The 16,673-nt window shown below is 42.0% G+C and overlaps 1 protein-coding gene across 1 annotated transcript in view; it reads right to left on the bottom strand.

The window, feature by feature from the left end:
* The window catches only part of DCDC2C (doublecortin domain containing 2C), a 112,721-nt gene that overhangs the window by 66,759 nt on the left and 29,289 nt on the right, over positions 1–16,673 (bottom strand). The window contains exons 4-5 of the mRNA XM_074989143.1: positions 15,130–15,261; positions 9,599–9,736 (exon numbers count right to left, since the gene is read on the bottom strand). Coding sequence (XP_074845244.1) covers positions 9,599–9,736; positions 15,130–15,261 — 270 coding nt within the window. The remainder of the gene's footprint in view (positions 1–9,598; positions 9,737–15,129; positions 15,262–16,673) is intronic.

The raw sequence follows: 16,673 nt of genomic DNA, 5'->3' as shown, positions 1-16,673 counted from the left end.
ATGATAAAAAGCAAAACACAAAGACCAGATTTGACTCCAATAAATGTGAAGGCAATCACAACATTATGTGAAGGAGTATAGAGCACAAGCCGTTCTATGGATGAAATGGAAACAACCATTCTGCAAAAGTGTGTTGCTCTCCACGTAAAATGGAAGAATGGCCCACATCAAGACATCAATGTGGTACGGCCATGATATATTGAAATTTATGTTCCTCAGCATATCACAACTACAGGTCTCTGTCTTCCACTAAAAGTAAAAATCCTACTGGAAAGATCTCAGGTGGAAATACAGAGCACAATAAGAGTTTCATACATCAACATTCTGCTCCCAATCTAGAGAACACCTCAGACCTGGTTGCCACAGACCACAATATCTAGTGCAACTAATCCTGTTTCAAATAATCCTGGGTATCCAACAGATACATTTTTCTTGGACTAGACATTTCTTCAACATGGTCCCTTTTATTTTTCTCATCTCAGAATGCAGAGGAAGATCAGACAAGACAGAACACAGATGCCAATCACAGGCCTAGAACAGTCTTAGCTATGCAGATGGTTCATCCTTCTGGTCCAGGCAGCATTTACTCCAGTACCACTGTCCATCCTGCCAGAACTCTTATCCCAGGAACAGGAGCAGATTCTGTACCTCAGCCCAAGGTGCCCAAGTCTGAAAACAAAGATGAAAGCCAGCTGAACAACTTGGACTGTGCTGGCTTTGTGGGAATCCAGAAAATCTTCTCCTCTGTGAAATGCAAGTAGTTCTTCATCTAGGAAAGACAAAAAGGATCTCATCCTCTTAGTACTTACTACTTAAACCCTTGTACTCCAAGTGGAGCATATGTCAACTACACATACCCTCCACTTCACTTTGTCTTGGGTCATCCTCACCAATCTCCATTTTCTTTAATCTGGATTTTCTCTTCACTTTAAAATAATCTGATTTCTCCCACAGTTCAGTGCAAATGCATTTAGAAGAGCTTTCACATGTCAAAACCACTATAGAACTTTTCCACTGTCTTTCAGGTCACATTAAGTTCCTTTTAAAGGGTTAATTTCAAGTGTTTCCTCCTTTTCAGGAACTGCCACCATTCTTGGATGTAAGTAAATGAGGTGCTTGCCAAATTAAAGGAATCACTTTCTGATCAATTGCCACTATAGGCCCTGCATTCTCTCAATTAAGAATGCATTTGTGGAGAAATAGCAACATGTAGGCCCTAATGGGAGACCTACCACATTCAGTTTTTCAACTTGTCCTTCCCTCATACTCCACATTCATGTGAAAAGTGATCTTTGTGTTCCAATAATTTACCAATTGTTTTTTTCCAAGACTCCTTTCGACTAGGAGAAGGTAGGTTGCACTTCCTAGCTACTGTCCAAACAAAACCAAGTAATCCACAAAACACTTTGTTTGTTCGTAATACAGGCAATAATGAAAGGGGGTGATTTCTACTCAGAGATTCATAATGAACTCTCAGATGTTCAAGTTCAAGGGACATTAAGGCATATTACGCCAAGTTTAAGATTGACTCCACTGCTTGTCTCACAAATGCCCCTTTTATTGAGCCATAAAAGGCTCACACCTTCATGAAGCGTTACTGTTTGGACTACCCTTGAGAATTAGATATTCAATTTGGGATCACACTCTTGCAGTCTCTCCAAATAAGACCCCTAAAACCCTTTTCCTTAGGGTCTGGGAATTGTTTTTTTTTTAATCAATTATAGTGGAGAAATTTTAAACAAAGCACAGCATCTTACAAAGTTAAATGGCAGAGGTGTGGGAAAGATTGCTTGCTAGCATAGATCTATACCTGCTCTCTTTCCCTGTTAGTTCAGTCCAATACAGGTTGAACCTCTCAAATCAGGAACTCTCTCGTCCAGCAACATCCATAATCCGGTATGATTTTAGTTAGCCAGATGACCGAGTGTGGCCAAGTTTCCAATGGTCCCATTAAGTTTGTTTATAGTCACCAGTCCTGGCTCTCAGGGTTCTGTGCTGCTATTTAGCTGTAATTTACCTTTAAATATCTTCTAAGAGCCCAGTAAGCAGTGAAAGTATTGGTAATGTGCGAGATGATATTGCCCTTCCATGGTCTGGCAAATTTCCCCATCCAGCACCAGTGAGGTCCTGAGAGTGCCAGGTGACAGAGTTTCAACACAATTCTTGATTTAGTGAAAGGAAATTATATCTTCAGGGGAAGGAGGATGGCATAAGTAAGGTACACATACAATGCTAGTAGGCAATACTTTCCAAAAAGATTTATGCACCAACCGTGCGCACATCACAAACAGAATACCTATGCAAACAATTAGTCAAAGAGACACAAATGCTATTTAAACCCAAAACCTCACGAAGTAAAATGGTAGAGAGTGCAGGGATGCAAATGGTTTTGCAGGGATCCTCTCAGTCAAATACATGTATAATAGTTCACCAAAGAATGGCAAGTGAGATCTCTGCCAAAAAGTAGTAGCCCCACTAGTTGTCATAACATTGCAATATGTTTGTATGGGAAACAGTTGAAGAGATATGTAAAATATTAGGTTTAAAGGCAGTTGAAGCAAAGTTTGTCACCTGAGGTTAGGTGAACCTCAGGGCTAACATAATCAGCATGTAGAACAAACGACATCCATGGAGACAGGCTTTGTTTACTGTCAGAGCAAGGTTTCAGACCTGACAATATACAGAAACAAAAAAAACCACAAGAAAATTGTGGGGTAAGACACAATAGTCTGTAACTGCATTTGAAAAAGGAGAGGGGGAAAAATTTTATCCTTCACCTAGTTAGCAAGCTGACAGTGTGCTTGTCTCATAAAAGTGAGGTCGCAGCCCACCCTGACTACAAAATTCTGCAAGAACTTTGGGTGAGCATTGTTCTGTAAGACATCAAAGTATCCAGTTAACTTAGGGAAGCGGTGGGCGACGTTGGCCCATCAGGGTAATACACTGGTAGACTGTGAGACACTTTGATTAGGTTGAGGGCCTGCAAACATGGCCCTTGACAGCTCCCAGTGGCTGCAATTCACCATTCCCAAACAACTGATGCTGCTGGAAGCAGCGGTCAGCACAGCCTTTTGTCCCACTGCTTCCCACAGCTCCCATTGGCCAGGAATTATGAACCATGGCCACTGAGAGCTGAGGAGAGGGTGTGCCTGTGAACATTCGATGTAAATAAAATGTCTCACAACCTGCCAGAAGACTACCCTGACAGGTCATATTTGGCCCATGGGCCACAGATTGCCCACCACTGATCTAGAGTCTAGAATGTATGTTATGATTTTATTTTGTATGTAATCATTTATTTCTAATGCTTATATATGCTAATACCAGCATCCCTATGTTAAATAAACTTTACATTTGTTTTCATTATAATTATGCTTAAGTTCTGTCTGTTAAAACAGAGCTGTGATATAAGGCTCTATCTAGATTACAGTGATTTGTTGACAGAAGTTTTTGTTGGAAGATATCTTCCAACAAAACTTTTGTCAACAGATCGTGGCCAAATTGCCAAGTGGATCGCAAGAGCAAGCCGTTCTGTCGACAGAGAGCAGCTGGACTGCCCGGCCACCCTCTCAGCAAAACAGCCAACTGAAAGCACAGCAGACAGGGCTGCATGGTGTCCTGGAAGCCCTGTCTGTCGACAGAGGGCTGCCCCGCACCATGGAATGCCTAGACTGGCTCTGTCGACAGATCTCTGCTGAGACAGGTGTTATGCCTCGTGGGGGGCAGGATAAGAGTGTTAACAAAAGTGCTCAAGTATCGGAGGGGTAGCTGTGTTAGTCTGGATCTGTAACAGCAACGAAGGGTCCTGTGGCACCTTATACACTAACAGAAAAGTTTTGAGCATGAGCTTTTGTGAGCACAGACTCACTTCTTCAGATGCTGGTCTTGGAAATCTGCAGGGCCAGGTATAAATAAACCAGAGCAAGGGTGGGGATAACAAGGATAGCTCAGTCAGCAAGGGTGAGGCTTACTACCAGCAGTTGATCTGGAGGTGTGAACACCAAGGGAGGGGAAGCTGCTTCTGTATTTAGCCAGCCATTTGCAGTCTTTGTTTAAGCCAGAGCTGAGGGTGTCGAATTTGCAGATGAATTGTAGCTCAGAAATTTCTCTGTGGAGTCTGGTCCTGAAATTTCTTTGCTGTAGGATAGCTACTTTTAAGTCTGCTACTTACTTTACTGTCTGCTGTTGACAGAACACCTTGGGAATCTGGATGCTCTCCGGGTTTTGTTGACAAAACACCAGGTTGTTGACAAAAGCCTCTTGTGTGGACACAGCCTAAGAACTAGTAAGCTGTGAATTACTGGGCCTTTGAAAGAAACAAATCTGTGAATACTGTGGAGATACTCCATGGAGATGCTTGGAGGTTGGAGTGTGCCTATTGCTAACCTGTAAAGAGACATCAGGGCCTGCACAGAGCTCTCGCGGTATGCTTCTGGTTGTCCATAACCAGTATAGTTGGAGAGCTGACTCCTGACAAAGACAGGTGGTATCAAGGTTTTTCACAGACCTACATACCCATAGGAAGGGTCAAAACTCTCAAAAGAAACTATTCTTTATTATATAAAGAATAAAGAATAAGTTTTCTAAAAGAGGACCTATTCCAGAAGTGCATTAGGTCAATATGCCAAATAAGTGCATGGTTAAGAACTCCTCCATATGGAACTCAGCTGTAGGTATCTGACAAAGACTGCACAAGAAGTTCTACAGTAAAATAAATTTATTAGCCTTTAAGAACAGGCATCTGGGCCAAATCAAGGCAAATGGAAGTACAGTCGACTATTTATTCTAACAAGTGTTGCTTGAAAACAAGTTTCCCTCAGATTAACCCTGTATAAGCCAAAAAGAGATGAGGAGATTTGTAAAAGTCCCTCAAATGATCAAAGTAGCAACAATAAGCTCATGTGACAACAATCTTGTGATAAACAGCTTCACACGTGGAAGACTGGGTTGGAGAATGAACACTAGAAGAGGAAAAACTGATTTATATATTTACATACATAGATGGGAATATTCAGAGACTGACACCAGAATTTACAAAACAGCAAAACAGCAGATCATCTACCATTTACATTTCAACTACAAAAGCTTATGAATAATGAGACGATTCAAATATTTTTATTGTTTTATCACCCAATGCCTGAGCACTGGCATGGGACTCCTAAGGTACCCAACAAATAATCAGTAGTATTGGAACTGTCCATGGCCATACAAAAATGTTGATATAGTGGAGTCCAGTGATGTCTTTAATTAGCTGAATTTACCATTTAACTGATTCATTACATTTGGAAAGAGATTAATAGTCTTGATCAGGCAATTTCTCCTGGAAGGAGAAAAACAATTACGCATAAACGAATGAAATGTGTGCATACTGTACACAGGCAAAATCTATGAGGATTAACCTTGTAATGATTAATACAGTCGTATAGAATGCAATAATTTGAAAGACATCTGAATGCTGTATCAGCAATTTCCCTAAAATGGGAGGAAGGCAGCTGACTTAATGGAATCTCGAACAATTCCCAAAATAGGAAGAACATTATACTGAACCAGAAGCTGAAACTTCTCTTGTGTATACAATTTAAGGTTTCAAAGAAAAATAAAATGCAGAGTCCACCACCTAATGTATATTTCAGTGATTCCTCTACCAAATATATTTTATAGACTGTGACCAAAGAGAATCTACCAAATCTGAAGAGTATGGAGACCCTCATGGGTGAGTGCTTCCCCAAGATGAACTCTGTAACGTGGAGAACCTTGTGCTAGCTACCTCCACCATGACTGAATTTAACCATTAGGGGTTTTGGGGAAACTAATATTTAGAGCTGTCATTTTGCATTGTACTGTAAAAAAATGTATTAGGTCCTTGTTATTCAAAAACTCCCAAAACATACATATAAATCTACATCAGTTCTACTCTTACTGGGTGTAGGTTCTACTACTATTCATGACATTAGTTCACAAACCAATAAAAGAAAGCTTAATCTGAACAAACCTAACAAGAATATCAATTTTGCACTAACAAACCTATATGAAACATTTTATATTCCACAAGCAATTTACGGGGAAAAAGTGACAATCTGTGCACTAAGCCAATTAATTAGTCATTGCAAAATAATGCCTGTATTTTTGTGAAGTATAGAAATTAAAATGAAGTTGGATGGACAATAAAAACTGAAAAGCAGGACCAATAATATACCACATGTGAATAAGCTGAGCAGTCTGAGCCATCCATCTCGTTCCACTATACAAGATAAAATGAGGGATATTTTTCTTTTCTTGGTAATAATGACCGTTAAAAAACTTGACAGAAAAATAGCTTTAGCAAATATCGCTAGAAAACCCACAAATATTGCCTGGTACTTTAACTGTATTTTCAATATAGCAACCAGTTCAGAGCAGTCAACAACACACGTCCCATAGAGACACCTTCCAAAAACTGCTTAACTCAGCAGTTCCTGAAAGACATGAAAACTAGGGATTATAGTGGGCCACAAGCTAAATATGAGTCAACAGTGTGATGCTGTTGTAAAAAAAGCAAACATGATTCTGGGATGCATTAACAGGTGTGTTGTGAACAAGACACGAGAAGTCATTCTTCCACTCTACTCTGCGCTGGTTAAGCCTCAGCTGGAGTATTGTGTCCAGTTCTGGGCACCGCACTTCAAAAAAGACGTGGAGAAACTAGAGACGGTCCAGAGAAGAGTGACAAGAATGATTAAAGGTCTAGAGAATGTGACCTATGAAAAAAGGTTGAAAGAACTGGGCTTGTTTAGTTTGGAAAAGAGAAGATTGAGGGGAGACATGATAGCGGTTTTCAGGTATCTAAAAGGGAGTCATAAGGAGGGAGGAGAAAACTTGTTCTTCTTGGCCTCTGAGGATAGAACAAGAGGCAACGGGCTTAAACTGCAGCAAGGGAGGTTTAGGTTGGACATCAGGAAAAAGTTCCTAACTGTCAGGGCGGTCAAACAGTGGAATAAATTGCGAAGGGAGGTTGGGGAATCTCCATTGCTGGAGATATTTAAGAACAGGTTAGATAGATGTCTATCAGGGATGGTTTAGATAGTACGTGGTCCAGCCATTGGGGCAGGGGGCTGGACTCAATGGCCTCTCAAGGTCCCTTCCAGTCCTAGTGTTCTATGATTCTATGATTCTATTCACTGTTCAGCAATGTCTTTGTCAGTGCCCTTTAACTGACATCTACAGTCTAGAAATCAGCTCACAGAAATTCCAACAAAGAAAGTAATTTAATTATTAAATTTAATAAAATTGTATTTTTTATTTTATTTTTAATGTTAAAGATCCAGAAATGCCATCCTGGAACAGTAACTGAAAGTACATCTTAGATATGAATGATAACTACACTTAAATAATAAGAACATAATGGGCTTGTCTACACTACCACCTTCCTTCAAAGGAAGCGTGGTAATTAGGATGTTGGGAGTTTACTAATCAAGTGCTGCGCTGCAGACACAGCAATTCAGTAAGCAAATTCCCCACGGCAGCAACTTCAAAGTGTTAAACTTCGAAGTGCCAGCTTGCATGTAGCCGCAGCTAACCCACGGGTACTTTGAAGTGCCCGGGCTACTTTTGAGGAATAAAGAGACTTCGAAGTTGCCCCGGCACCTCGAAGTACCGGCAGGTGAGCTGCGGCTAGATGCTTGCCAGTACTTCTAAGCGTAAAACTTCGAAGTTGCCGCGCGGGGGAATTTGCTTAATGAAGTGCTGCGTATGCAGTGCAGCACTTTATTAGTAAACTCCCAACACCCTAATTACCATCCTTCCTTCGAAGGAAGGTGGTAGTGTAGACAAGTCCAAAATGTGTGTGTGCATGTGTGTGAATGCTGTGCTAAAGCTGTGATTTAAAATATGTAGAATTTAAGAAATTTAGAGCTAACTTCACAATAGCAGTGTATACTATGAAAGGATCTTGAAAAAGCAGCATATGCTATAATTCTTTGGCAAATATTTGTTGCAGAAATAAATTCCAGTATACACAGGCATAGAAAAGATAAGTTACTCACCCTCTCGTAATTGTTCTTTGAAATATGTTGCTCATCTCCATTCCAGCTAGGTATGTATGAGTACCACATGGACAGTCGTTGGAAAGCTGTTCCCCAGCAGCATCCACCAGGTTGGCCGTTGAGCCTCCATGATCCTTCTTGCTGAGTATTCCAACAGAGGGGAAGGCAGGTGGGTTTGGAATGGATATGAGCACCACATCTCAAGGATCAACAGTTACGAGAGGGCGAAGAATAATTTTTTCTTCGAGTGAATGCTCTTATCAATTCTAATTAGGTGACTCCCAAGCATTACCTAAGCAGTGGGAGATATGGAATCACTGACTGGTGTGCTGCTCTGCGAAAGCTGTGTTGTCACCTCTGGAGTGCTAGATGATGGCACAATGACAGTTTAAAATATATACTAAGGACCAAGTTGGGCCGGGAATGTTACTGATGAGGCCTGAGCCCTTGTGGAATGTGCTGTAAGTGCTGGGGTTAGGATCTCGATCAATGCACAGCAGGTGCAGATGTAAGACATAATCCAGGACGATGTTCTTTGAGATGATACTGGGATTACATTCATCTGATCTGCCACCATTACAAATAATTGGTTCGACTTTCTGAATGGCTTAGTGCACGCAATGTAGAAGGTTGCTGCCCACTGAACATCCAGAGAGTGCAGCCTCTGCTCATGGTTACTGGCATGAGGCTTAGGACAGAAAAGAATCAGCAATACAGCTTGGCTAGTATGAAAATGTGACACGCTATTAGGAACAAAGGTCAGGTGAGGCCTAAATTGTACTTATCCTTATGGAAGACCATATAAGATGGGTCAGAAGTGAAGGCCTTTAACTCAGACATACTCCCTACTGAGGTAATGGTGATCAGAAAGCTCGCCTTCAGTGATAGGTAGAGAATGGAGTAAGTCATCACTGGCTCAAACGGGATTCCATTAGTTTGGAGATAACCAAGTTAAGGTACCATGTAGGAACAGCAGTCTAATGTGAGAATGCAGCCAGGCCAGACATTTGAGGAAATGTCTTACCATGGGGCTGACAAATACAAAGTGTCCAGTGAGTGTGCACGTGGCCCGCACACATGCCTAACGGAAAGCAATATGAGCAATCACTTCAAGAAAAATGGCAGATATGGTGAAGCTGCAAAGGCTGATTATGCAGAAACACATCTCAACTTCCAGAAAACAGTACACGCCCTGCCTTCAGTATTGTTAGAGAATCCACAGGCTAGCAACTACAGTCACTATGAATATTCATAAGGCCAGGTCACCATTTGATTTCAATACTTAAACACAAAAAAATAATGATCCTTCCGCATCACTGGCAAGCAGCAGAACATTTCAGTAAAATAAATACTACTGGTAAAACAGTCAAACTAAGAAACATGAGACAATGCACTGAATCCAGAAAAATCCAAAAACTAATAGAAACAGTAACTATGGACTTTAATCCCACTGAACACTTCTGAATCTAAACCAGCCAATGGGACAATCTGTGTTCTTTAAATTAAGCAAGTGCTTAAGTTCTTTGTAGGTTCACTGTCAACGTCCTCAGCATCCTGCTTGATGAGAAAGAGCTTACCGCTGAACTTCTGGTGAAACTCTGGAAGAACGCCAGTACGGCAAAGATTTAAACTTTTCTTTGCCTGCAGCAACATAATAATGATTATCTTCTAATCCATCTGAGTTACGTACAGGGTGACCATCCAATGTGTAAAGCCTTTAAGCAACACAAACAGAAATAATCATTACAAAGTAATGAATAGAGTATAAAGAAATACTCAAATATAAAACGCCAGTTCTGGGGCTTCTTTTTCATTGTGCCACACTATTGTTATTCACGAAAACAAAAAAAATTGTGCGCATAAGTTATTTTAATACTGTAGGGTTACGTCTACACGTGCCCCAAACTTCGAAATGGCCACGCAAATGGCCATTTCGAAGTTTACTAATGAAGCGCTGAAATGCATATTCAGCGCTTCATTAGGATGCGGGCGGCCGCGACACTTCAAAATTGACGCGCCTCGCCGCCGCACGTCTCGTCCAGACGGGGCTCCTTTTCAAAAGGGCGCCGCCTACTTCGAAGTCCCCTTATTCCTATGAGCTGATGGGAATAAGGGGACTTCGAAGTAGGCGGCGCCCTTTTGAAAAGGAGCCCCGTCTGGACAAGACGCGCGGCAGCGAGGCGCGTCAATTTCGAAGCGCCGCGGCCGCCCACATGCTAATGAAGCACTGAATATGCATTTCAGCGCTTCATTAGTAAACTTAGAAATGGCCATTTGCGTGGCCATTTCAAAGTTTGGGGCTCGTGTAGACACGGCCTAGGGCACTTAACATTTTATCACAAAGCCTTAGAAAGCAAATGAAATATTTATTAAATAAGAATGCAATAGTGATTCGTTTGGGAGCCAGCCAGACAGTGCTGAAGGATTTTCAAAAGAGGTAGACACTTATAATATCAGCAGCTGGTGACATGTTTTGGACCCTTCAGTGACCTCATTGGGGTGAGTGTGATATTAAGCGTACTATGAAGTTGCAAATCAGTATTGCAGTGAAACAAGGAAACTCAGGAAGGCTAAAGAACACCGGATTGACACTTTCAGCTCTTGTCAGCTGCTCCATATCAAGTGGCACAACAAGACATTAGGATATTTGAAGCCAAACCCAAAAACCACCTCCATCAGCACTGCTTCAGTTTCAGTAGCTTTCTTATTATGGACATATCATTAGAGCGGAAGACCACTGAATTCCAAAGTATGTACACCAAGGAATGCTGCTACACTGCTGGTGATCATCCATGAACCAGAAGTTTCTACGGGATGACAAAACTGCCAGAATTGACATGATCTGAATATTAGGTAAATTCAGGTTAGGGACACAGCCAGAGATCAATCCACATCCCTTTGGGCTCTGTGGTGGTGGTGATGATGATGATGATGATGATGATGACGACGACGACGCAATCAAAAAGGAAACAGCTACAATTACAGAGCAGAAGCTATAGTTCAAGTTGCAACAGATTTCTATAAAATGCAAGCACAATGGACCAGATACTCTGGTTGTGTAGATTGGTGCAGCTACGTGGAGCTATGCCCAATTTTACCAGCTGAGTCCTGTTTTCTAAAATGTCTTATTTTGGCTGAACATATCCATGCTTTGTCTCCGAAGGATGGGTTTTCTTACAAAAACAAAGGAAAATCTATTTAGTCAGTCTGGAATTATAATAAGATAGGGAAAATGTCTCATTCTGACCAAGAATTTTTTCATGCACAGACTGTAACACAAAAACAGCAGAACCTTAAAGGTCATGAGTTACTTTCCCAAAAGTGCAGCATAGCTCTTACAAGACACTACAGAAACTGGAGTTGATGGACTGAAAATTACTGAAGATTTGCCCTGCTGGTTCTAAAGGGAGAGGCCCAAGTTCTATTGCAAAAAAAAAAAAAAGTGTGAATTTGTTCACCCACATCTTTGCATACAATTACTGCAACATGTACAAATCAGAGTTTCCAAAGGCATATACATAAATACCTAAATCTAAGTGCACAAACCTTCATATATTTGTGTGCATGGACCTCAGAATTTTGAAGTAAATTCTGGTGCAGAAAACTCAAATTTAGCATGAAATTAGTCCTCTGTGAAGAGTAGTGCATTTGTTAACAGAAAAAAAAAATTAACTTGTGGTTATGAATATCTGAAATACTGTAGTGAGTGGATAAGAGGCAATTTATCTAGAGCTGAATGTGCACACTTCCTAACAGATTAATGTAAGCATAAATAAGGCATTGGAGAAAACAGATTATTTGTAGATTTCAGCTGTTTGTATCTTTCATAAACGTGCCCCTTTTAGGCTTGTAGTAGGCTGGCCTGCTCTTTTATGGCTCAAGAGGCCTAGAGCCAGCTAGCCTTGTTCCATCAGCCAACATCCACAATAACTGACAACTGACAGAATTAAATGGGGTCAGGTGACAATGTGAAATATCTAGGCTTCATGAAAGGACTAAGGAGACTCTATTTCCAAGAGGATGGTCTGTGGAAGGCCTTGAAGTAGTGTCTACAATAAGGGTGGACAAACACCAGCCCTGAGACCAGATCCAATCTATCAGGGTTAGTCACTGGTGGGCTCCCATCTCTATATATATCTGCATCTTCACAGGTATCTGGCAACAGCAGGTCTCGTTGGCCATGGGAGTAGCAGGAAGCAGTATCCCACTCCACACCACTTCCCTCCACTTCCACTGGCCACAAACAGAGATCTTGAAGCAGAAAGAGCTATGCTCATTCAGTGCTTTCAAAGGATCAGGTAAGCAGAGCAGTAGTGGTCTGCCAGGGACTAATGCTGGTGGGCCACTGCTTTTATTTGTCCCTCACTGGTCTGGAAGACGACCTGGGAAGAGAGTCTGGACAGAAGACTGAAGAGAAGCTGAATGAGGGTCTAAGAACCTAACAACAAGAATTGCTGGTAAAATCTTCATCTGAAATACTGTGTACAATTATTGGATCCCACTTTAAGGAAGATTAATTTAGATGGGAACCAGTGCAGAGAACTACTATGGTTACTGGAGAAATGAAGAACCTACATTATGAGAAGTGGCTTAAGGAATTTAGCCTAATCAAAATGTAGGATGAGGCAAAATACGATTGCTTTTATAAATATACTTCTGAAGTGTAAACATCAGAGAAGAAGAGGAGTTATGTAAGTTAAGAGGCTACAGTGGTACAAGAACAAATGGATATAAAGTAGCCATCAATAAGTTTAGACCTGAAATTAGGTAATGATTTCTAATGATCAGAGGAACGAAGTTCTGGAACAGCCTTCAAAAGGAAGCAAAAAAAAACCCCCCCCTTATTTTAAGACTGATCTTGATATGTTTATGAGGGAATGGTAATAATGAGACCACATACAATGGCATATGCAACCTCTATTAGCAAATATCTTCAGCAGTCAAAATGTAAGAAAGTAAATGGAGAGTTACCACAGAGAATCCTCTTCAGGTTCCTGGCTAATGGGTCTCACCCACATGCTCAGGTCTAACTATCTGCCATATTTGGGATCAGGAAGGACTTTTCCCCCAAAACAGAATGGCAAAGACCTTGGGGAGGAGTTCCCTCTGCCTTTGCAGCATGGGGCATTTGCTGGTTTGAATTAAAAGCAAATTACAGATTCTCTGTTGCTTGAAATCTTTAAATCAAGATTTGAGGACTTCAGTAACTCAACTAGAGGTTATGGACCTATCACAGGAGCATGTGGGTGAGGTGCTATGGCCTGCAATGACTGGGCTTAAGACTGTGAATCAAATCTTTTGCTTGTGTAAATTTTTTTTTGGGGGAGGGGGGATTTTGTTACCCCAGAAGGGGGTCTGGACTAGACATGACTTAGCCAGAGAGGTAGGTCTGGATGAAAACAGGATGTTTCCAAGCCTAAAGATCCACAGAGGCACTAGGAGTAAAGGCTCCTAAATACTATACGCTGATAGCAGAATGAAATTGCTTATACAGGTTGAACCTCCCTCATCTGGGAGCAGGACTACAGATGTTGCTGGACCACAGAACCCCAAACACAGACAGGTTGCTAGTGGCAGGCAGCCCCACTGGCTGGGAGTGGAGCCACTACCATGCACAGGCAGGGAGCCCCAGCTATGGGGGGTGTTGACCAGTCTCCCTTGGAACAAGGAGCTCTGGCAGCACAGGACATGGAGCCACCTCTGCTGCCAGGCAGGAAGCCCCACTGGCTGGGGGTGTGAAATTACTACTACCCTTGGGTGGGAATACCCAGCAGCTGCAAGCGCTATGCCACTGCCACCGTAGGAAGGGGAGCCTCAGCAACCAGGATTGTGGAGCTGCTGCCACCCCCTGGGCAGGCAGCCCCAGTGGACAGGGACAAAGACACGCCCTTGGCCCTGGGTGGGGAGCCCCTAATTGGGGGGGTGCAGAGTAGCCATCCCTGGGTGAAGAGACCGAGGGGCCTTGGGTGTGGAGGTGCAACTGGCACCAGGAAGGGAATTCCTGCGTCTGGGGAAACACAACAGATAACTCTAGGCAGAGAGCCCCAGTGGATAGGAGCACAGACCTGCCACCAGCCTAGGGCGCAGAGCTGCTGGGGTCAAGGAGCCCTGCTGGCTGGCACAGGGCTGCCCAGAGTGGCCTGACCTCCTCCGGTCCGGCAGACTCCCTCCTTTGGGACAGTTCAGGTTCCAACCTGTAGTGCCAAAACTTTACACACTTAATCTAATGGGACATATTCCTGGGAAGTTTGAGCAGGAACGTTGAGTCATTTTCATTACCATACATGAGGAGGGCATAATATACTTTCTGGTATAACCACAAAAATGATTTCGCAGTTTAAAATTATTTCCTAAGTGGATGCTTTGAACAGTATGAACTGACTGTGAATTACTAAGTTGGGCAATAGACAGAAGTCTGCCCATAGTATGGACATTTCACCGTCATTCACTTGTCTGTCTATCTCCTGCACGCTCCTCGGGGAATGATTTGTCTTTGTTTCTGCCTTCTTTCATGACTCCTTTTGTGTTTCAAAACCATACAGCACACTCTGATCACTACCAAAAATAATCTCTAATCAAACAACCACCCTGATCAAAAGGAAGTCAGCTGTAGTTACACCAGTTATAAAGCTGACTATTTCACAATTAAAGCATTCATTAATCTCATCTTCACCATTATGTTAACACTAGTCCATTTTATCTTTCTGACCCCAGACTATTCCTTTTTAAGACTATTCCTTTTCAAGAGTAGAAAGGGTGTCTTTTATGTTACTCTTGTGATCTTCCCCATTAATGTCGACACCAAATACAGAACACCAGGTTTTTAAACTAAAATATATATACAATGGTACCCTGATGAACCAACCAATAGCTATGAACATTTATTAAATGTAAATACACAGAAATGGTGTGAACTACATGCAGTGAAAAACATGGTCTTAGAAACCTGGAAAAGTCCTGCACTTCATATCCCACTTTCTTTCATACATAACCAAGCAAAGTATTAGATTATCATTCAAAACTGGTGTGCAATGTGAATACAAAAATAACTCTAAACTGCCAGACCTGGGACTTTGGTAGCCGTATTAAGTTACCAGTTGTATCTTACCTGTGAACACCACCAGAGCGAAGAAAGATTTTTTCATTTATTAGTGCAAGGACACAATTCCAGTTTTTCAGAGTAAATTTGGGTATGATAAATTTTATAGGTGGTATAAGCATATCTCCATTTGTGAAAACACTGCCAAAAGACAAAAAAGTAGTGAAAGACATAGACAAAAGAAAAACTAAAAATATTAGTTTGCAACATTATTTAAATCTTGATCACTAGTAATGTAGCAATGTAGGTTTCAAGAATATGTTTTAAATCTTAGTCCATTTCATAAAACATGAAAACTTGTTCATAAAAGGACAGAATTGTATCCTTTAATAAGTTTCTGTCTGACATGATGGGGAAGTCAGTGAAATATGCCCACTTGAAGAAGCCAAGAAAAATATCGCCCTTGAAAATTCAATTACTTTCTCTACATACTGTCACAGGATGTCCTCACAATTCCCAGAGGAAATAACGTACAATCCTTTAAAAGAGATAAGAGAATCAATTGATTTCTTCACTGCTGCCCTTACTAGAAAGCTGTTCTATTCAACCTTTAACAGTGGCTGGAATCACTTTTTGGCTGACCCTTACTCCCTAGAAGGAGTCACAGTGAATAACAGACCAATGCTGGTCTCCATAAAAATAATGTTACTATTTGGGCCTTCAGCCCTATGGTTCTCCTCCAAAAAAACAGCTTCAGCCTCTGTTTGAGAGGTGGTATTTTACCTCAGCAGCAGAGGGCAGGCCAAGATTAAGCAGAGGCTGACTGCTGAGCTTGTTCACTTTTGGTGCTGCTTTCTGCAACTCCAGTGGCCCTACAACATTTTGCTGTAGAGAAGGAGCACTTGTGTTTCTTCACATGTGGAAAAGCAGCATCCCTACCTCACAAAATGGACAGAAATTCTGCAGAAAGACTGAGGATGTGCTTCTTTGCTGGAGGAGGAGGCTCAGTCAAAGTTAACCCTACACAGTGTGAAAAGAGCTCCCTCCTGCTCTCCTGCATAGCCACATACTAGTACGTTGATATTTCTCCCTATTCCAAACACTCCAGAGTGGCTGCAGCTGCAGAAGTAAGGATGGCATGGTAGGGTAAGTCTCCACTGCTGCCTGCAGAACCAAGCCCTCAATCAACAGCTGCCATTCTCTGGTCACCCAGCTCCCAAGGCAGCAGCACAGAAGGGTGGCATTGTGCAATATTAACACCATTTTTTCTGTGCTGCTGCTGGCAGGGCATTGTCTTCCATGCTGGGTGCCTGACCAACAAGCCTCACTGTCCAGCCACCCAGCTCTGAAGGCAGCTCTAAAGTAAGGACAGCAATACCATGACTCCCCTAAAATAACCTTTCAACCCCCTAAACTGCCTTTTGGATTAGCACCCCCAATTTGAGGAGGACTAATCAGCCCCATGAAATCCCTGTAGCATTGCGTAAAAATACACAGAAGACCAAATTGCACGAGGGGATGGACACGGGGACCAGATCTCATGGTATGTGACATGCTTGTCATAGCCGTGAATTTGGTAGGCATCAGATGATTGCACCCTGCACAAAAGCCCT

This window comes from Carettochelys insculpta, chromosome 3, assembly GCF_033958435.1.
Source record: "Carettochelys insculpta isolate YL-2023 chromosome 3, ASM3395843v1, whole genome shotgun sequence".
Classification (NCBI taxonomy): domain Eukaryota; kingdom Metazoa; phylum Chordata; order Testudines; family Carettochelyidae; genus Carettochelys; species Carettochelys insculpta.
The sequence above is the reverse complement of the archived record's forward strand: the minus strand, read 5'-3'. Positions and strand labels throughout refer to the sequence as shown.